We start from the raw sequence: 23512 nt of genomic DNA on the forward strand, positions 1-23512 counted from the left end.
GATCCTAACAAATTGGTATCAGAGCCGGATCTAACCGAGTTAGTTTCAATAGCCAAAATGACTCTAACAAAAATCTATGTCGAGAAATTTGACCAAAGTGCAAACTTCGCAATGTGAAAATTAAAGATGGAAGCTATCCTAATTCAGAATGGCTTAGACTTAGCGTTGCAAGGAAATAGAAGAAGCCGGATAAAATGATGGACGAGGAATTTACCGTCATAGGTAAAAAGAAAAAAATCAGGTATCATCTTAAATCTCTCAAATGAGGTTTTACGTGAAGTTTCTGTAGAAACCACAGCCAAAGGCACGTGGAAAAAATTAAAAGCCTTATATATAAAGATGACAATGGAAAATAGACTTTACCTGAAGCATAAGCTTTATACAATTCGTATGGGTGAAGGTACCTCTATTCTCTCACATCTTGACACCTTTGATTCCAATTTTATGGATTTGAGTAATATAGATGTTGGCGTTAAAGATGAGGATCAAGCAGTGTTACTGCTTTGTTCTCTACCCTCATCTTTTAAGCATATAAGAGATACTATGCTTTATGCAAAGGATAATATCTCTTATACGGATATTAAATCTATATTAAAATCAAAAGAATAGAAAGATAGTGATGTTACTGGGGAAGCTAGTGGAACTCAAGCGGAAGTTGACTTGTTTGTTTGGGGCAAATCCGACTCCATATCCAGATACAATAATTTAGAGTGTCGCTATTGTCATAAGAAATGTCACATTATCTCTGAATGCTATAAACTGGAAAATAAAGAAAAGCATAAAGAAAGAAAAAATGAGCAAAAAAATATTGACACCGCTGAAGCTAGTGTAGCAACTGATGAGATTGAGGGAACTATATTTTTAGCAACTGAAACTAGTTTCATATGAGACAATGAGTGAATTTTAGATTTCGATTGTTCATATCATATGTGTCATAGCAGGGGCTTATTTTCTACATATGATTCAGTTGAAGGTGGAGTTGTCCAACTGGTAACAATGTTACTTGTAACGTTATTGGCAAAGGTACAATTTGGATCAGAATGCACGATGGTGGTGAGAACTCTTACCGATGTTAAATATGTTTCTGAGTTGAAGAAAAATCTCATCTCTTTGGGCACTTTAGAATCTATTGGGTGCAAATTCACTGGTGAAGATGGAGTTCTAAAAATATTTCAAGGTGATCTTGTGATCATGAAAGCGCACAGATCTGGTTTGGTGTATACTTTATTGGGATCCATTGTTATAGGTCCTACTACAGTTTCGGTATCAGACAACTTGTCTGATTTTGATGGCATTAAATTTTGACATATGCCCATTGGGGCTTTTGCAAAGAAGGTGAAGCAAATTTATTATATCAGCCAAAATAAGCCAAGGTGGAGATTTGTAATTATGACTAATATTTTGGCTAGTGGAGTCCATCTCACATAATCATAAGTCTATTTGCAAAGTAGACTTTGTTGACAATATTCGTTGGAACCCAAAAATATTGCATTGTGTGGTGGATATCATTTACACAAGTTGTATATTTTCTCTTACAACTAAGAGGCCAATGCTTTTTTGCCTATAAAAGGAAAGGCCATTAGTTCATTTTAAACACACCAATAAGACTTGAGTCTTCATTTCTTATTTCTTATCCTCCTTCAGTAATTGAGAGTATTTTGTAAGAGAGTTGAGTGTTGGGAAACACTTGTGTGATCCCCTTTCTTTGGAGTGATCTTGTGAGGTTATTCTCTCGGGGGTATTTGGGATTAATTAGAGTATTTACTCTAATTTTGTACGCTCTTTTATACTCTTGTTGCTATAGTGAATTTGCTCCTCTCCGCTTGTGGACGTAGGTTATAGTGACCGAACCACGTTAAATTGGTGTCTTCTTTATATGCTTTAATTATCGTTGTTATCAACTTGCATTGTCTTTGTTATTATCATTATAACATTGCTTGACTAAATTCCGCACTAACAGAGTTCCCGATCCTAACATAAACTTCTATATAACATTTTCCTTCATCTGTTAGACGTAAAATTTGTAAAGTGAACATTAATTATTTCTATGTTTTATTTGTAGATGAAGTTCGATTTGACAAATAAGTAATATTTTGGCCATTCCACGTAAGGAGAGTAATTTGTTAACAATATATTCGTGCTTCTATGTTTTAAATTTGGAGCAAGTCCAATATAACTTTAAGAATTAAATTCAGAACCTTCCAATCCAGCCCAAGACTTCGGATTTGACGACTTTCAACCAACAGTAGGGCAAACTAGACCAAATCAAAACAGATAAGCTATTAATGTCCCGGTCATTTAAAATGTAAGCAGAGCTTGATTGAGAAGAAACAAAACTATTTTTTCGATATATATATTATTATTATTCATTGTATTTTCCAAATTCCAGTTTGTCTTTGCTAAAATTGATACTAGCTTTTTGCAATTAAGTTGCAAAAAGTGCGAGTATTTGATCGATTAAGTCACCTTGAAGTGAATGAGATCATTAACAGCATTTCATATAGCCGCATATGTATCAACCCATGAAACAAGACCAAAAAATTGCAGAAATATGACTTTTTGGGGGTGGTCATTTAATTTTTGACTTGGCTTGTCTCGTGAGCAGAACTTTAAGGTCAAAAGTTAAAAGTGTTGAGGGACAACACTTGTTAAATTTAAATTTATGTTGCGTACTTCATCCAAGCAAGACAGAATAGAATTTCAAGGCTATTTGGTGAATTGAATTCAAACCTAAAATCAACATAGAAATTAACCGAATTTGCTTTAGTCTTAATTTAGCTAAATGCAATGAGAGGTAGACACCGCTGATCTGCAGTTATCTTGATTATCTTTTATCTTAAATAAAGCCAGGATCAAAATTGACGCTTTATTATAAATTATAAATAATCGATTTTGGCGAAATTAATCTCTCAACCGAAAATAAAAATAACATTCATCAAATAAAATAGGCTCATAATAAGTGTTGAAATGAAATCACATGCTTTCATCAAAGAACTATTAATATTTTTAACAATTAATACCAAATGAGTAATTCTTTTTAAATGATTGAGATATGTCGGTTAATGGTAACGCATTTGCGATATTATTTTTCATATCCTATCACTAATCCCCTACATAACACTCCAAGTATACCAACGATACTTGATATCATAATCTCTATTATCCATTTAGCAAAAAGGATCTCAAGTCGTTTATTGCTTGAACCTCTAGGAGCTTTCTACTATTTAAGTGTTGCTTTCGAAAATATTGTATGGCATTGTAGCTAGGATATCTAAGTTTTTAACCGCAGTTAGGGGTGTACAAAGAAAATCGATAAACCGCATCAAACCGATAATCCGAGTCAAACCAGAAAAAAATCCGATATGGTTCGGTTTGATTTAGTTTGGTATTGAAAAATAAAACCAGACCATAATTGGTTTGGTTTGGTTTTAACTAAAAAAAGTTGAACCGAAACCAAACCAACTCGATAGTACATTTATATAATTTTAAAAATATTTTATACATATAAATATTTATTGTAAAGTAATTTATAAATATTTCTTAAACTTTTTCACAGTTTTATCTTTTAACGTATTATTTCAAGTTTAGATTTAATATTCTTAAATGGTAAATAAATTTTAAAGCCTATAAATGTAGTAACTCAAATAAAGTTCAAATCAATACTAATGCTAATAAAAGAAATTCAATTCAATACTAGGAATAGCAATAGTGTTGGATAATTATTTTAGTTTTACATTAGTTTATAATGAAAATGCATAACTTAGTTTATCTTTTTCTTTAGTGCTCAGTTATGTAATTAATATTAGTACTTATTGTCACACCTCCTTTTTCCCGAGGGGGATATGAGAGTTTTTCCAATTAAGGTAACATTAATCGAAATGGGATTATTTATTTATTTCAGAGTCGCCACTTGGAATAAGTTATGGTGTCCCAAGTCACCGGTTTATTTTAAATCCCAAATCGAGGAAGTTTGACTTTATTTATGGTCTGCGAACACAGAAGACCGGGTAAGGAATTCTGTTAACCCGGGAGAAGGTGTGAGGCACTCCCGAGTTCCGTAATTTTAGCACGATCGCTCAACTATTAATAATTGGCCTAATTATCTGATTTAATACATGTTTTTAAAACCTAGTGTGCATTTTTATCTTCTAAACCGCTTTTAATATTTATGAAATTTATTTGAAACAAGTCACGATGTCGTGCGCTTGTCGTTTTGACACACGTCGCAAATCGCGCCACATGAAATGCACCCGCGATTTACAACATGCCTATTTTTATTATTATTTAAAATTATGGTCGAGTCACGTGAAACGCACACTCAAATTGGGATTATGTATCATGACTATGCCACGAGACCGTACCCATAGTCACGATGATTTATTAATCGCGTCTAAAGCAAATTACGATGTTTATGAATTATTCTCTAAATTTGAGATTGTTGTGAGGCTCAGGAGTTATGGAATGAATTCGTGGAGAACGGTATAAATGGGCCAGCAAAATGCGCTTACTAGGATTGGGCTACCTATAGCTATTATCAATTGGGCCTGACATGGTTCAACTTAATTGAGCACCAAATCTATAAAATTTAATTGAGAAAAAAAATCAGGACCAAATCCCATTCACATCTTCATTTTGTACATTGCTCAAATCTGATTCCCACATCATTAGCAAACAACATTAAACTTCTGTGCATGATGCAAATCTCAGCGTTAAACAACATCCATCTTAAGCACACAATTATTCATCCAAACGAAGTAATGCACTTCTTATCAACATAAATACAACCTAAGTTGGATTGCCGAAACAGAAAAGTTTATAGCTTTTAGACGTTAAAGCAGCAGCAAAGATGCGAAAAATAAATTATGAGCCCCATGAAAAAAAAAATTAAAAAAAATCCACACATTATCACTAAATATGAAACAGTGTTCCAACTTCATTTAAGCATTAGATAAGAGCATACTAAAGAGATAGAGCATGAAATAATTGGACCTTTATTGATGACTGTGAACTTTAAATTACAGCAGCTCAATTATCGGATAACTTTCAGACGGAGCCTTTCGAATCGCGGAAACCTCAGGCGATCAACCAAAGCTCTAGCGAGACCCATTTGTCGCGCCGAACTCGAACCCGACTCAAGAAAATCGACCAAGCTCGAGTAGTTTCGGAGGTGGTTTGGGGTGTTTTTCGGCTAAGCTCGCCAGCAGGCGACGAAGATGGAGAAGGGAGGTGGCTGCTGGTTTTTTTTGGAAATGGGGAGGGTCTCCTCTGATATGTGTGTCTGTTTGGTGGTGTTGAAGAGCAGAGGAATTAGGTTTAATTTAGGGATTATAAAAGGGTTGTGGTTTAGGGAATGGGTAAATGGGCCGAGGGGAGGAGTGAGCTCAGGTTCGAAAATGGGCTTCACCAATAAATTGTTTTGGTCCAAATTCAATTCTTTCTCGTTGAACAAAAATAAAAATACTACCAAAATAATTTAATTAATCTTAGTTAATAAGAATAAACTATTTTTATGTTTTTAAACTTATGTTTTAAAATAAAAATTAAAAGTTAATGGAAAATCCTATAAAAATGAAAAATAAGTAAATATTTTTGAAATACTACTTTTAAAAGTTGCGCGGGTCAAAAATTACGTGCTTACAGCTGCCCCTCTTTGCTTGAAAACACAAAGTGTTTTTGAGCAAAAAATTAAGAAACGTAATTGACTTCTGACCCGTCAATTATTCAAAAGAAAACAAAGATGGACAAAAGATTGTGACCAAGCCCTGGTATTTGAGCTGCCTACATATCCTTGGTTATAAAGGAATCAGGCCACGTGTAGTTCAGAAGTGATGGAGTGTGTGGAGAGGATGAGAGAGTCGAGTGAGATACCGTTCCGTCGAGGTTCCGGTCCGCGATCCTGTTATTACATCAAAATCAAAAATGAAAAAGACTAACTAAGCCTATCAGCTATGAGTTACAAGATTCCTATCTATAAGTCTTTTGAAGCTTGATCTTGAGTCTTGAATGGTTCTTCATGCAGACTTTTGATTTGAACCTTGATGCTTGCTAGCTGCAGGTGCAGATTCATCTCTTCAGCTTCTTCGGATCAAGACGGGGCATGCAAAGCTTACGACTTCAGTCATGTCTTGAGCCGCCCATATCTTTTCATCCGCTTCTATATTTTGAATTGAATTTTTTTTTTCTTTTATTCTGGATTGAGACTTCTTCTTTTGGTCATCCCGTACTGTCAACTTGCATTCTTGAGGCGAGCTTCTGTACTTCTAACTTGAATTGAATTCTGAAATGACTTCCCTCGTTCTTCAGGTGGGCGCCTGCATTTGACTTGAAATGTGAAATGAATTCTCTCATTCTCCAGGTGGGCGCCTGTTAACTTAAAAACTTGAAATAAATTCCCTCGTTCTCCAGGTGGGCGCCTGATGTTGACTTAAAACTTGAAATGAATTCCCTCATTTTCCAGGTGGGCGCCTACTGACTTAAAACTGAAATGAATTCCCTCGTTTTCCAGGTGGGCGCCTGATGACTTAAAACTGAAATAAATTCCCTCGTTTTCCAGGTGGGCGCCTGATGACTTAAAAACTTAAAATAAATTTCCTCGTTCTCCAGGTGGGCGCCTGTGCTGACTTAAAACAGAAATGAATTCCCTCGTTTTCTAGGTGGGTGTCTGATGTTGACTTAACATTTGAAATTAATTCCCTCATTTTTCAGGTGGGCGCCTGCTGTTGACTTAAAACTTGAAATGAATTCCCTCTTTTTCAGGTGAGCGTCTGCTGACTTAAAACTTGAAATTAATTCCCTCGTTCTCCAGGTGGGCGCCTGTGCTGACTTAAAACAGAAATGAATTCCCTCATTCTCCAGGTGGGCGCCTGATGACTGATTGAACTTAAAATAAATTTCCTCATTCTCCAGGTGGGTGCCTGCTTACTTAAAAACTTGAAATAAACTCCCTCATTCTCCAGGTGGGCGCTTGTACTGACTTAAAACAGAAATGAATTCCCTCGTTTTCCAGGTGGGTGCTTGATGACTGACTTGAGCTTAAAATAAATTCCTCATTCTCCAGGTGGGCGCCTGCTTACTTAAAAACTTAAAATAAACTCCCTCATTCTCCAGGTGGGCGCTTGTGCTGACTTAAAACAGAAATGAATTCCCTCATTTTCCAGGTGGGTGCCTGATGACTGACTTGAACTTAAAATAAATTCCCTCATTCTCCAGGTGGGTGCCTGCTTACTTAAAAACTTGAAATAAACTCCCTCATTCTCCAGGTGGGCGCCTGTGCTGACTTAAAATAGAAATGAATTCCCTTGTTTTCCAGGTGGGTGCCTGATGACTGACTGGAACTTAAAATAAATTCCCTCATTCTCCAGGTGGGTGCCTGCTTACTTAAAAACTTGAAATAAACTCCCTCATTCTCCAGGTGGGCGCCTGATAATGACTTGAAAATTAAAACAAATTCCCTCATTCTCCAGGTGGGTGCCTGATGACTTTAAAACTTGAAATTAATTCTCTCGTTCTCCAGGTGGGCGCCTGCAACTACAACAAAACGGAGCCAACAAAAGAAACTTTTTCTGCCCCAGTTTACACTTTGTCGGCTCTTCTCTTTTCTTTTTTTTTTAGAAACCCAAATTCCTTGCACTGCTTTGTTCCTGTTTCAAACAAAGAAAATTTTGTCAGTTTTAAAAGTGGTGGTCGGTCTGTGGCCTTGAGTCTTGGGCAGCTTGGCTTTTGCTCAATAAGCTTGAGTCAGTTTCAAGAGACTTTTTGCTTTACATCAACCCTGATCGTTTCACACCCAGTACCATTTGTATTTGTGGCTCAGTCAGCCTTATCTCAAAAAAGAGATTTCTTTTCTTGGATAACCTTTCTGATGTCTTGAATGGCTTTGCTTTTGGAGCAATTTGTCTGTCAGAGAGAATCACAACTGGTAAGAGCCTTTTGCACGATGTGCACACTTCGTAGTCATTGTTCGGTACTTCAGAGAATCTCTGATTAACCTTGAGGTTATCTTTGCTTGCTTTACCCGAATAGGTTAACAAGAGTCTTTTGGGGGGAAGCCTTTGCATGAATCCTCAATGCATGTCGACTGTAAAATCCGAGTGTGCTGGCCAAATTTATCTTGTGCAACTGAAAAGCTGGTAGCAGATTTTGAAATCTTTTCTACTTGTTTTGACAAGGACTGACTTAGAGTGAAAGACACAATGATGCAAAGAAACAAGTATTGACAAGAAATGCCCCTGTCGGAAGGACGGAAGGAAGAGTTATTTTTTCTTTTTTTTTTTTTCTTTTTATTTTGCGGTAACTAGCCTTAATGATCATGACATGCATTTTGGACTTAACGGTCTGATCTATCAAACTGACCAAATCTTCCCTTTTACCATTCTTATGATTCTGAAGTCGGGCTTGTTCGTACCAATCCTTTGCATCAACTTCATGACTCACTTTCGACTAGCGGTGCCCCGAGGGATTTTCACCAACAAGTCTCTCTCATTTATGTATCTCTTCTTACCATCGCCTTACAGTGCCTGTGAGGGTTTTCACTAGTAAGACTCTCTTATTTTTCTTCTCTTTTTCTTTTTCTTTTGCTTTCTTGTGTGAGCAACTTGATAGTGTTCTATGACGCGTGACAACTGTTGCTCATTGCATGCTTCTCTTGACATTCTTGAAGGCATATCGGGATGTCTTTATTTGGAAGGATTTTGGATAGGGTTGGAAAAGAGGGACGTCATGAAGGCTCAAAGTAGACTCAAAATAAGGGGTTGTAGACTTACAACTCTTGGAATCGACTCTTTCAAAAGTGAAATAAAATCTTTGCCCCAGTTTCAGATATTGGAGATTTTTGGATTTTTTTTGAATTCTTATTTGGTTGGACCGAACCGTGTAAGGCTGCCTACGTATCCCTTTTTTAAAGGAATCATGTCTAACGTAGTTCAAACATCTGACCTAACTATATATGTTTTTCATCTTTTTTTTTTCTTTGTCTTGTGTTTTTTTTTTAGTTTCCAAAACAAGTTGCCTCATCTTTTATTTTCTGGGGGCATGGACCTTTGACTGTTCTTTCTTTTCTTTTTTTTTCTTTTTTTTTTTCACTTGAACTTTCTAAGAGTTGCCCTAGTTTGTACTCTTGGGACATGGACTTTTCTTTTCATTTTTTTCATTTCATTGTCTTTTTTGGACTTTTAATTTGAAACTTGATTCCAAAAGAGGGTGGTCAAAGAAAATAACACAGGCTCAAAAGGGGTAGCGAAGGATATAGAGTATTTGGATAGCAGAAAAAGGGCCTCCAAGCCTCGAGAACGCCAAACATATTATCTTTTCGCGATCATAGCATTGATGAACATGTCTATCTTCTTGGTGTGTCGCGATCAAAAGACACTTTCCATCCATTAATGTCAAACTTTCCAACAAACCCGACCTTCACAATGATTTGAAGGCAAAGATCATTAACCTCCATGGGTATGACTATTCTAGTTCCACGTGAATTTTGCTCGAGCTTAATTCCAAGGTATTTCAACTCTTTTTCATCCTCAAAAGTATCTTTTTCTGAATTATCCAATTCAAGCTTAAATTAATTTTCTAAGATTTAGCCAAAAAGTCCGCATGTATGTCATGTCACTAGAACTAGCGGCGAAAGAATTAAGCATGGAATGACATAAAGGACAAACTATATTTCATTGAGTAAAGGATGGAAGGGTTTAACAACAAGACAAACAACCTAAAATCCGAGTTACAACCCTAAAATAAACCGGATAATGAAAATAACAACAGAACAGACAGACAAGACTCACACAAACAGAATAGAGGGATGGAAGGGTTTGACTCAATAAAACATAAAAATCTGGATCACAACCCTGAAATAACCCAGATAATAGAAAAAATATCAAAACAAGCTACCAAGATTCCTTCCTAGTGAGGAGGGAATGACTTTTCAATTGCTAAGCTTGACATTTAGCCACAAATTTGCTCATCAGAATTACCATGGCCTTCTCCAATTTCAGTCGGCAAGTTCCCGAGAGGATTCTCATATTCCATATCACCACACATCATCCCCACAAAGTGTGCATCATTATGTGCATGTAAAGGATTCTGCGTGATATTCTGGGTGTCATTATCTTGGATCACAATCAGTTTTTCCTGGATCATCCTTTCTATTTCTCTTTTCAAATCCCAACAACTTTCAACATTGTGCCCCTGGGCATTGGAATGGTATTCACACTTTTTAGAATGATCAAAGCTTCTTGCACGTGGGTCCACATAATTTGGAGGAATAGGTGCAATCATGTCATAATGCTTTAATTTCTCAAACATACTTGCATAGGACTCTCCTATTGGTGTAAAATTATCTTTCAACCTTTGTTCCCCTTTATACCCCTGCTTGGATGTGGGTTATAGGGCACTTGAAAATTTTGTGAAAGCTGGTGAAAATTTTGTGGTGCTGGTGCTCGCCTTCTGGGGTGTCTTGGTGGCTGGACAACATACTGAAATGGAGCAATAGAGTATTGTGGGTTCTGAGGTGGATAGTAGTGCTCAGGGGAATCATCGGAAACCTGATGAGGCTGCTCATACCTTCGAGATGTTCTCCTAGGACCTCTTCTCGACCTTATTGTCATCATGGTTTCTTCATCCTTCTCATTCGTGTCACTAAAATTATCAGATTCAATCTTTACAGCCTGAGTTGCAGCTTTGAGAACTGCTTGACTTATAATTTTGCCTGTCTTAAGGCCATTCTCAACCATTTCCCCAATTTTGATTGCTTCCAAGAAGGATTTGCCAACTGCGGACATCATGTTTTGAAAATAATCTGGCTCTTGAGCCTGAAGGAAGACAGTGATTAGCTAGTGGTCATCCATGGGTGGCTTAACTCTAGCTGCTTGCTCTCTCCATTTAATGGCATATTCCCTGAAGCTTTTAGTCGATTTCTTCTTCAAGTTAGAAAGGGAATTGCGGGCTGGGGCGATGTCGATATTGTACTGGAATTGTTTGACGAAGGCCCGGGCCATGTCATCCCAGACATGCCAGTGAGAGGTGTCTTGATCAATAAACCATTTAGAGGCTACCCCTGTCAAGCTTTCCCCAAAATAAGCCATTAGCAATTCTTCATTTCTTCCCGGACCTCTTAGCTGATTGCAATACCTTTTCAAGTGAGCTATGGGGTCGCCGTGTCCATCATACTTTTCAAATTTGGGGATCTTGAAACCAAGTGGCAAACGAACATCGGGGAACATACATAGATCCTTGAAGGCAACACTCTTCTTACCTGCCAACCCTTGCATATTTTTCAACTGCTGTTCTAAGCTTTTCATTCTTTGGGTCATTTCTTCCTGTGCCATCTTACGGGCAGGATTCTCAATCTTTGCAGGAAGATCGAATAGGTATGAGTGGTACTCAGGAGAATGGTACTGTTCTTGCTGGGTAGCAAATTGTGACTCATGAGTTTTCTTTTGTACCACTGTCGGCTGTGGGAAGGTGAAGACGGGCATAACAGTAGTGGTTGTCTGATTGGTTGTCAATGGCACACTTTGGGAGCGCGCAACAGAAGTTCCAGCTGTAGTCATACAGTTGGGATAAAGACTCAACCCAGGTGGATAAGATTGATCATGCAATGAGACCGGAATGGTAGTAGTCGAAATGGATGTGAACTCTGGGAAACCATGAATAGAAAAAGGCGGTCCTTGGCCATTGGCCCATGCTTGACACATTTCAGTCATTTGTTGCTTCAGTACTCTATTTTCCTCAACCACAGTAGACTCATGTAGAACCCTCTGACCCTGAGTCTCTTGAGCACTTGTAACAGCTTCGATGCCAGTTGTCAATGGCATTTTTCCCTTGGATATTGTGTTGCCAACTTACCACAAACCGACCACCTCAAACTTTTTCTATGATTCAAAATAAGAGACACGTTAGAATGGACTCAGTCGGTCCTCATTATCATCATCATTTTTATTTTATTTTTTCATTTATTTATTTTTTTTGTCGATCGAACCTGATGTGGGTTGCCTACGTATCATGTGGGAATATGAATCAGATCGTGCGTAGTTCGGGAGGATCAGAAATAAGGTAAATAAACTAACTCTTTTTGGATTTTAATTTTTTTCTTTTTAATTTCCGAAAGAAAGACTTATAAAGAAGAAAGAAAATATTTTTGGAATTTGATTATTTTTTTCTAATTTTTTCCGATAGAAGGACTTCTATATAAGAAAGAAAAATATTTTTTGGCTTTTGATGTTTTTGTTTTTTTTTTTGGATTTTTTTGGGAGAAAGACTTTCTAAAAAAAAAAGGTAGAAAATATTTTTTTTTTGGATTTTAATTTTATTTGTTTTCCTTTTCTAATGAAAGACTCCTACAAATAAAATATTTTTTTTGGTTTAAAATTATTTTTTAATCTTTTATTTGTTTGGGATTTTCTTTTAAAAAAAAGACTCCTAAAAGAAGGAATTAAAGGAAATATTTTTGGATTTTTAAAAATGGGGTCTCAAAGAAAGACTTTCTAAAGAAGGAAATAAAGGAAAATATTTTTAGATTTTTGAAAATTGGGGGCCGGAACCGATGAGGTTTGCCTACGTATCTCACTTCCGGTGAGAATCAGACCCGCGTAGTTCTGTCATTTTGATGCACAGAAAAATATGATTTGTTTTGAAATGATTCTCTCTTTGTTTTTGAAATTTCGACAGAGTAACGGGATTTTTGAATACCGGAATTATCAAAACCAGGTATTTTTCTGTCTTACCTCACTCTTGGTTTTTTTTTTTGGATTTTTTTCTTACTCACGAAGCCGGTCAACATACAAGCCAAGCAAATTAATGCACAAGTAGCACGTAAAGAATGCATCAGGATGGTCCTTTAATTTTGGGTACACCTGTCCTAGACGGACCCAACCCCTGTGTTGAGTCCCCTAAGCCAAATGCACGTGATGCAAGCAAACGTACCTACTAGGGATCCGGCATGAGGCTGTGTTATTCTAAGTTTAAATCCTGGGTGTATTGTTCTAGACCTGGCTTACCCGAGCGGACAACTCGAGCCGAGGGGGGCAACGTACCGGTAACCAAAAGGCCATCCGGCTTTGTAACTGATCCGATCCTCGTTCTAAATTAGGGTATGACACTAACAGAAAAGAAGTCACGCCAGCGTGCACTTCCCAGAAGATTTAGAAGACTCAGAGAGAGGAAAGGTTTCGTAGCAGTTTATATACAATTCACACAATATCAAAGCGGTTAAAAAAAAAAGCGGCATTTAGCACATTAGGCTCAAACACGTAAAAATCAGACAATCGTGAAAGCCAATCATAACAGCTATTCTAAGCTCGAATTCTGAACCCTGAACCAGAGATTCTGGGTTCGATCCCCAGCAGAGTCGCCAGAGCTGTCACACCTCCTTTTTTCCTAGGGGGATAAGGATAAGGGAGTTTTTTCAATTAAAGTGACATTAATCTAAATGGGATTATTTATTAAATTCAGAGTCGCCACTTGAAATAAGTTATGGTGTCCCAAGTCACCGGTTTATTTTACATCCCAAATCGAGGAAGTTTGACTTTATTTATGGTCTGCGAACACAGAAGACCGGGTAAGGAATTTTGTTAACCCGGGAGAAGGTGTGAGGCACTCCCGAGTTCCGTGGTTTTAGCACGGTCGCTCAACTATTAATAATTGGCCTAATTATCTGATTTAATACATGTTTTTAAAACCTAGTGTGCATTTTTATCTTCTAAACCGCTTTTAATATTTATGGAATTTATTTGAAACAAGTCACGATGTCGTGCGCTTGTCGTTTTGACACACGTCGCAAACCGCGCCACATGAAATGCACCCGCGATTTACAACATGCCTATTTTTATTATTATTTGAAATTATGGTCGAGTCACGTGAAACGCACACTCAAATTGGGATTATGTATCATGACTATGCCACGAGACCGTACCCATAGTCACGATGATTTATTAATCGCGTCTAAAGCAAATTACGATGTTTATGAATTATTCTCTAAATTTGAGATTGTTGTGAGGCTCAGGAGTTATGGAATGAATTCGTGGAGAACGGTATAAATGGGCCAGCAAAATGCGCTTACTAGGATTGGGCTACCTATAGCTATTATCAATTGGGCCTGACATGGTTCAACTTAATTGAGCACCAAATCTATAAAATTTAATTGAGAAAAAAAATCAGGACCAAATCCCATTCACATCTTCATTTTGTACATTGCTCAAATCTGATTCCCACATCATTAGCAAACAACATTAAACTTCTGTGCATGATGCAAATCTCAGCGTTAAACAACATCCATCTTAAGCACACAATTATTCATCCAAACGAAGTAATGCACTTCTTATCAACATAAATACAACCTAAGTTGGATTGCCGAAACAGAAAAGTTTATAGCTTTTAGACGTTAAAGCAGCAGCAAAGATGCGAAAAATAAATTATGAGCCCCGTGAAAAAAAAAATTAAAAAAAATCCACACACTATCACTAAATATGAAACAGTGTTCCAACTTCATTTAAGCATTAGATAAGAGCATACTAAAGAGATAGAGCATGAAATAATTGGACCTTTATTGATGACTGTGAACTTTAAATTACAGCAGCTCAATTATCGGATAACTTTCAGACGGAGCCTTTCGAATCGCGGAAACCTCAGGCGATCAACCAAAGCTCTAGCGAGACCCATTTGTCGCACCGAACTCGAACCCGACTCAAGAAAATCGACCAAGCTCGAGTAGTTTCGGAGGTGGTTTGGGGTGTTTTTCGGCTAAGCTCGCCAGCAGGCGGCGAAGATGGAGAAGGGAGGTGGCTGCTGGTTTTTTTGGAAATGGGGAGGGTCTCCTCTGATATGTGTGTCTGTTTGGTGGTGTTGAAGAGTAGAGGAATTAGGTTTAATTTAGGGATTATAAAAGGGTTGTGGTTTAGGGAATGGGTAAATGGGCCGAGGGGAGGAGTGAGCTCAAGTTCGAAACTGGGCTTCACCAATAAATTGTTTTGGTCCAAATTCAATTCTTTCTCGTTGAACAAAAATAAAAATACTACCAAAATAATTTAATTAATCTTAGTTAATAAGAATAAACTATTTTTGTGTTTTTAAACTTATGTTTTAAAATAAAAATTAAAAGTTACTGGAAAATCCTATAAAAATAAAAAATAAGTAAATACTTTTGAAATACTACTTTTAAAAGTTGCGCGGGTCAAAAATTACGTGCTTACACTTATTAGCTATCCTTATTTTAGCATGAGCTATATAGTACTTTTAGATTATGTTAATTTTCGTTATGGCTTATTAATTAGCAATATTTGTTTTATGTAATTTTATTATTTTATCTTTGTTATTGAATATTTTAGTATAATGCTATGACTTATCTCATATTATTGTATTAGTTTCTTGAAAAATACATTATATAGTTGTATTTTAGTAGGACTTAAGAAATTTGGTGCACAAGTTACATATTTTATGCTATTAAGACTTTACCGGAAAAAACCCGAAAACCCGAAAAAGCCGACTTTGTTGGTTTGGTTTGGTTTATAAATTTAAAAACCCGACACCATTGGTTTGCTTTAATAATTAAAAAATCCGAACCAACCCGACCTATGTACACCCCTAACCTCTTTTTTTTCTTCCAATGGTGACGTCCGGATCAATTTGGACGCACCTCAACTATTCAACCACGCCAACTTCCTTCTTATGAGTTCTTACCTTCAAAGCAGCTATATTTACTCGAACCACCGACCCTGTCCCTCAAAAGTCATTACACATTTGCAGCAAGACTCGCCCTCGAATGTATTCATTTGGAGACTCTGCATTTGCCCAAGTTATCTGTAAAATTCTGCATCCTCAGGGGTTGACTCAGCAATTTTACAAATGGATGTTTCTAGGAGCATGTTCATAGTTAATGTATTCGATAATTCAGGAGCATAGTAATAAAGTGCAAAAACAGGTTAAATTCTAGAATAATAGTCACGTCCAATAGGAGAAAGCCCAGAAACCATAAGCTTCTCGCTTCATTAACTACTTGAAACCAAACACAAATGACAAAACATCTATAGCACCTATTCGATCTAATTTCCTGGCAAGTTACATATGTTCTTAGCCCGTAAGAGAAGGGACATCAAATGAACAAATAGCAATAAATTGGAAAATTTTATAGCCCCAACAGCAGGTCAATCAAAATTATACAAGATGCTTCCATACACAGGAGTGAATAATATGAATTGACAACAATTATTAAAAGAACAGGACAGCTTTTCCTTCGTCTAATACCCAATAACTGTCGTAGACAAGGCTCTAGCGGCATACACCAACCTATGACACAATTTTGTAATGAATCTGATGTCACAAAATAGAATAATGATTGCTTACAGAAGAGAGGTACTTTAGATGTTGCAACACGTGAATAACGAAAAAATTACGTGTATGAGAGACAAACTATGTAGATTTTTACTGAGGAGAAAAAGACCTGCCAACAAGTAGCAAACCATCAATTGGCAGTTGTTTTAGACATGGCCTGCTTGACAGCCTCAGCATATGTCCTGTGTTGGTATGTGAGTGTGGATTCAAGCAAGTCCCATAGGGATGTCTTCGGGTTCCAACCTGGTCATCACACATTTAACAGTTAGATTATTCTTGACTTTTACAAGTATTAAATTGTCAGTGGGTGAAGAAACAGGTCAATACCAAGCTGCCTGTTGATTATGGTCATGTCTGGAATTCTCTTGTCACTGTCATCATACCCCTCGCCATAAAATTCTTTAGAACTTACATCAATGGTGGGTGTTTCAATAGAAGACTCACCACTCACCTTTGAGTAGACCTGGTATTATTCAGAGAAAAGAGCTGAGAAAAATCAGCATGATTTGGACAATATGCTGAATCAGATTTAGGACCAAAGCAGTTGCCACCACAAGAGGGTAGCGAAAAGACAAAATGAACATTTATTTCACCTGAGTCATCATTTCAGCCAGCTGCCTGACAGTAACTTCATTGTTCGGATTACCAACGTTAAAGATATGACCATTGGCCCTTGCAGGATTTTCCTGAGGATATATACTTGAATCAAGATAGATCTTAATGTATTTCAGTAAACAAAAGAAAGGGATAAGGAGGTCAAACTTACGATCATTAGAAGAACAGCTTCAATAGCATCTTTTATATAAATGAACGTTCTTTGTGATTCTCCCCCATCCACAAGTTTCAAAGGTTCACGTCTTAAAAGGTTCTGAGAATAGGAAACATGAGATGATGAAATCATAAGGGTCACAAGTGAACATCAGAGACAGGTTTAAGGCCAACCAAAAGGAAAGTATACATACATTACTAAAGCAAGCCAATACTCTTGGAACACCTTCACTAGGACCATCAATGCCAGGAATGAAATCCATCCTAGGACCAATCCAGTTAAAGGGCCTCACAATGGTGAACTCTAAGCCATTCTCAGCACCCTCAGCTGTAAATATAACACGTGAGATATATACGATAAGAGATTCAACTGTGAAACTGCCACATCAATGCATAATGTCACATACCATAGACCAGCCTCTCAATCAATTGCTTTGCACATGCATAGGACCACCTCTGCTTCTCAATTGGTCCAAAGATGCAAGGGGAGGCATCTTCCTTAAGCACATAGTAAGAAGGATCCTACAAAACGCCAAAGAGTTAGAACATTTCCACAACAAACAATGGAAAAGTAAATGGTAAATAATGACAATTCTCCATGATTCCACAGCTAAACACATTGTGGATTAAACAAAATTCATTGATTTCTAATCCAGTTTCCTACATTACCATTCAAATTACGAGGTAACCCATGTAACTTCAAACAACAAAATGCCCAAGACTACTTCAGTTACATAAAGTCAGACGTGCTACACTGGATAAAGTTGGCTGGCTTCATCCTGGTTATACTAGACTTCAACTCGAATTACCAAAGGAGAAGAGAGGAAGATGTAGAAACAACAGCAACAAGGCCATGTTTAGAACATTTTAGGATATCTACAGGTTGCCATCTAGATTGAAACATGTTTACCAGAAAAGAAAAATCACATAAAGTAAATTGAGATTATTTATATCTGACAACATTACTTACAATATTAAGACCAAATTCAGCATACACAAATATTTGATATTTAAAGAATATAACAAGAACTTCCATGATATGACACATGAAACGCAAAGAAAATAACAGATCAAGGTTTAGCATCAGTTTTGCATTAATAAACTGAAAATATAACACAGTGAAAGCAAACTCTCACCTGCCGCAATGGGCTGTCTTTTGGTAAAAAGGCACCTATGGTTTTCCCATATATTTCACAAGTTGAAAAGTGAATGAGACGCTTTCCATTTTCTGAGCAGTACTTAACCTGCATTAATCAATTCACATCTATCAACTTCAACTGAAAAAAAGTGAAATGTTTCCGACAATTGACAATCATCAAAATCAAAACTATCAATTTCATCTCCCAATAAAGTTAAAAATAGTCCAATATTCATACCACTGGCAAAGCATCGATGAAATTGCTGTAAATCGTATCAAGTGGACGAGTGTTGTAATCTGCTGGAGTACAGATTGCAGCAAGATTTATCGTCTACGTCACAATAAAAGCAAAAAAAGTCAGTTATAGTAAAACACTCGCACAGATCAACATTAAAATCCCAGGAAAAAAGTATCTGAAAATGTGCAGTTGCATAAATTAACCAATATCCACAGAAAATTAGACAAAGCTGTTAAATAAAATAAATCCAAATAATAATAACAAATGCATTCGGTAGAAAAAGAAGTGTTCTGCGGTAGAAATGTCTGTATATTCTCTCTACAATATCACGACAAATGATCAAACTCTGATCCAATCAGAAGTGGATTTGGGATATGAATGTTATGGGTTCGAATTCAAAATTCTACCACAAACTATTTGATTTACTGTGTTCGAAATCTATTATTTGTACTTATTTAGCGAAATGTAACTAAAGCACTACATCCGCCTCTTGATCCAATACTAGTCTCAATTCACAATATAGAGCCCAAAAAATGCGTAGTAAAATTGGAATTTCCAAAAACCTATAATAAGAATTTAAAGCTCGTCATAATGGCGCAATAAACAAAAAGAGAATGAGATCAACTCATAGAAATAACAAGCTGAAAAATGATAAGATTCCTCAAAATAACGCAAGATTCAGCATTTATTTTCATAAATGAACTTTCTACCAGTGGCAATTTCGCAATAACGATGAAAACCAGATCCTAGTGTTGACACTAAGGCACAATTCACCACGCGCAGATAAATATCAGAAAATGCGAGAAAATTACCAGATCTGCCATCTTGATGAGGCCTTCAAGGCGAGAATCATTCTTAATATTGATACGGTGGAACTGAATACGATCGGCCCAAGGGAGAGTTGCCGGTTCAAGCAAATGCTTAATTTTGTCACTGTAAACGTCGACGGCGAGTACCTTGTGAGGAGTTTCCGACATGAGTTTCTCGCATAAGTGGGACCCAATAAATCCACCGGCACCAATCATACATATTGTAATTGGCTTTATTGGATTACCGTCCAGATCTACTCTCCCTGCCATTTTTATAAAAACTTCAATTTCTCTCTCTATAATTTTTTGAAGTTATTCTTTGATTGTTCTTTCAGTTTCTCTCTCTGTATTGACGTGAATGGATATGGAGGATTGGGGGGAAATGAATGGGGTTTTTGACGGTGGAGAAGAAAGGTATATATTTAAAGCAAGAAAAAGGAGGGAGGAGAGCTTTCTCAGAGTCTCTGGCTGTGGCCCGACTGTATTTATTTTCTAAACAGTGTTATTTCTACGCTCGAGAACATCACGTTTACTTTACGCGCTACACGATTGGACAATGTAAAAGATACTATTTTGGGGGATAAGGCTGATTGGATTTTGCTCTCTGAATGATTATTATGGGACTGGTTAGTTAGTTGAAAAAGAGTAACTGTCTACCTCATACACTTAAAGGTGTAATCCCTCTTCGGACCATATAAATAGAAATATTTTATGTATCGAATTGTCAATTTAGAGTAACTCTCTACGTCATACACGTAAGGGTATAACCCTTCTTCCGACCCTATATAAATACGGAATATTTTATACATCAAACTATCCTTTTAGTTAAATAGATATACGAGTTTGAATTATAAATTATATATAATAAAAAATTCCATTTTCTTAAAATTTATACTACACTAAAAAGGAAGGAAAATGAAAAAATGAAAGTAGCAATTGAAGTTATGATCCTATGGAACAAAATGGTGTCTAGTTTTTAAAAGGGAAGTAACAATGAACTCATACCTTTCAGGAAAAAATAAATAATGAACTTATACCTCCCATTTCAGAACATTATCTAAAAAAATCAATTAAGACTAATTATTTTTAAGTTGTTCATTGAAGTTTTGTGACTGGACATTGACTCCTACTATCAAAATTTATAATATTTTAATCCACATAAGTAATGGAGAATAAATGAAAACTTTTGAAATATTCCTGTTATTTTAGAGCATTAGAACGAAATACATTCTCTTAGGTCGTGTCACTAAATGTTTTTAAATATTTTCAAAAACTTATAATTATATATAATTTCATATGTAGATTGTAATAATTAGTAACTAAGAATAAATAATAACTAAACCATTAAAACAAATTAAATTACATTAGTAATGTAAACCTTTTATGATGTCTATAACTTAAACACTAAGGGATCGTTTGGTAGGATGCAATAGGTAAAATAATACATGCATTAGCTTTGTGTATTAGTAATACTTTGTTTGGTACACTTTTTGAACCCCTTCATTAGTTATACATCATATTTGGTGTTATCCTATGCGTAACTAATGCATAAGAAATCATGGTATTAACAATGCAATGAGTTTTAATACATGCATTAACTTAGCCAAAGACAAAAATGTCCTTCAAAATTTATACTTAATTAAAATATGCTATTATATAATGCAAGTTTGAAATAATTCAAGAAAGTGAGAAATAAAATTATATCCCTAGTAAATAAATAAATGCTTAGCATATTTTATTTTTGATAAATAAATATTAAGTTTTATATTACGATATAGGTAGACAAATCAAATAATTTTTTTAAACCTTTTTCATATACAGACATTCCTCGATGTATGTTTCTTTTAAAGTGATAAAGTGATGGACTGGTTATGAGGGTATTTTGTAAACGAATAATTTTTTTAGAAATTGTGCAATGCTTTAATACATCAAACCAAACAATGAATAAAAAATATGTCAGCATAACTAATACCAGCATAACTAACGCAAGCATAACTAATATCAGCATTACTAATACATCATATTCATCATTATTCTTCTACACTCTACCAAACGACCCCTGACATCATTATTATAGATTTTGCTACGACAGAAAGTATTATTTTCTGTTGGCATTATTTTACACGTTATATAAAAAGCATTAATTGTTGCAAATCACTTTCTCTGTGCTGGCAATTCATGTTACACGTTATATATTACTAGGTAGTACTAATAGCATGATTGGCCAAGATTCTTCTAAGTTAAATTTTTTTTTTATTAAAGTTGAAATGCTTGGCCAATCTTTTAGAAGAAAAAAAAAATACTTTTGAGTATAAGCAGAAAAAAATAGTTTCTTCCTAGAAACATTTTTTTGAGAAACACTTTTGAGAAAAATACACATAGAAACACTTTTTAAAAGTTTGATCAAACACAAATTGATGCTTAGAGGTGCTTTTCAAATTAATCAGTCAAACACAAACTTTTTTTCACCAAAAATACTTTTAAAAAAAATTCTTTTGAAAAAAATACTACTTCTCAAAATAAATTAATTTTTTCAGCTTGTCCAAACAGGCTATAAATCAAGAATTTATTAAGTACTCCCTCCGTTCACTTTTACTTTACACGTTTTGACTTTTCAACGTCCTTAAGAAATAATAAATGAAGTGTATAATTTATCATGATACTCATATTAATTAATGTATATTTTATTATATTTGAGAAAATAATTTGAAATATGTAATAAATACGGTGAGTATAACATGAAAAAAATTATCTTTTTTAATATGCGTAAAACGAAAATTTAAAATAAAAATTTATTTTTAGTATAATACAAAGTAAAAATGAACGGACGAAGTACTAAACTACTACTGCCCTGTAATAGCAGTAGATCCGAGAAAGAGACTACTTCTTTGGTCACTGAGGAAGTTTTTAAGATAAAAAGAGCAGCTTAACGTGCTTCATTCTCCCACGCGCTCTTCTTTACCGTGCAATGCGAGTAGCTATCATTGCATGAGCTGTCCTTCAGCTCTTTCATGATCACGTGGCTCATATCTTAAAAATATACATCTATCAAATCATGGGCGGAGCCGGAGCTTTGGCCGAACCAAATAGATTTGATCCAAATTTATATTTATTTTTAAAATTTATTAAGTATATATAAATTATTAATTTAAAATTTAATAACTTAGAATAAATAAAATTTGAATCCATTAATTTCAATTTTTTGCTCCGTCTTTGTTCCACTCATCATATACACGCGCTTTTCACGATCTTAACTCCAAGTTTCTTTTTTCTTTTCCAACTGTTTTCATCTGTCTGTTTTGATTAGCTCATTTTTTAAAAGGAAAAGGAAAACAAACTATAGTGCCGTCAACAAGTAGAGAGGAGGAATACAAGAAAAACATCAAAACATGAAATGAATTTAGTACAGTCAATCTTTTTTATATCGGTCTTATTTTTTCGAATATTTTTTATTGTTGTAATGAAGTAATGTTAAAAATAATATATATTATAATATAATATAAAAATAAACCGCAACAAATCTCGATTTTTATAATAAAAGCATGAGAATAGTAAAAATATAACGCACATGCTCTGAAGAAGAAGAAGAAGAAAGAAAAGTACTGCTACAAAGTTTTGAGGTAAGAAGCACCGACACACATCACGCCGAAGTCTTCACCCAAAAAGTGCACGCCAAAAATGTACAAAAATAGTTAGTACAAGCAAGCTGGTGTTTCCCACTCTCACCATTGAGCGCGTCTTTCGCACGATTCACTACGCAAGGTATGATCCAAGCACCGACAACCCGGCGGGTCCTGTACATTTGATACCTGCTATTAATCAGTTCACTACTAATAGTAAGAAACACATACTTAATGAAATTATTTCGATGACGAGGTAAATATACATTTTTCTTTTTTAAATTTTGAAGTTGTCTTTATTCGATAATGTTGGCATTAAACGTCTGGCCGAGAGCATTTCTCTTTTTAATGGACATACTCAACGCAAATTGTGATTAATCGAATAAGTTAAGTTCTTAATACCAATCAGTGTTTTAAAAGGCATTTCTCGGATTCGCTCGGGGCTCGCCCCTAGGCGAGGCACTTGCAAAACATCCTGGGGTTTATTTATGGGGTTTAGTTCTGTGAGGCTTACACCCCAAGCGCCCCACTGTGCGCCCTAAACACTCCTAACGCCCAACGCTCGGGGCTCGCCTAACAGTTCTAATACAAATCACGTGTCGAATTTCCTAATTAATAT

General features: G+C 35.7%; 1 protein-coding gene across 2 annotated transcripts; it reads right to left on the reverse strand.

The window, feature by feature from the left end:
• Positions 1–16094: 16094 nt before the first annotated feature.
• Positions 16095–19751, reverse strand: LOC107772423 (UDP-D-apiose/UDP-D-xylose synthase 2). Of its 2 annotated transcripts, XM_016591924.2 has the most exons (10): positions 19277–19750; positions 18465–18557; positions 18225–18332; positions 17496–17610; positions 17283–17416; positions 17087–17188; positions 16914–17006; positions 16648–16783; positions 16430–16563; positions 16095–16275 (listed from the first exon to the last, which is right to left on the reverse strand). In XM_016591924.2, exons 1-9 carry the CDS (start codon positions 19541–19543, stop codon positions 16451–16453), a joined length of 1161 nt encoding a protein of 386 aa, XP_016447410.1. In that variant the 5' UTR covers positions 19544–19750; the 3' UTR covers positions 16095–16275; positions 16430–16450. The 2 variants fall into 2 exon arrangements, with proteins under 2 accessions (XP_016447410.1, XP_016447409.1); XM_016591923.2 differs by having other exon boundaries at positions 16095–16563; positions 19277–19751.
• Between the last annotated feature and the right edge of the window lie 3761 nt (positions 19752–23512).

Source organism: Nicotiana tabacum, chromosome 9 (assembly GCF_000715075.1).
Source record: "Nicotiana tabacum cultivar K326 chromosome 9, ASM71507v2, whole genome shotgun sequence".
Classification (NCBI taxonomy): domain Eukaryota; kingdom Viridiplantae; phylum Streptophyta; class Magnoliopsida; order Solanales; family Solanaceae; genus Nicotiana; species Nicotiana tabacum.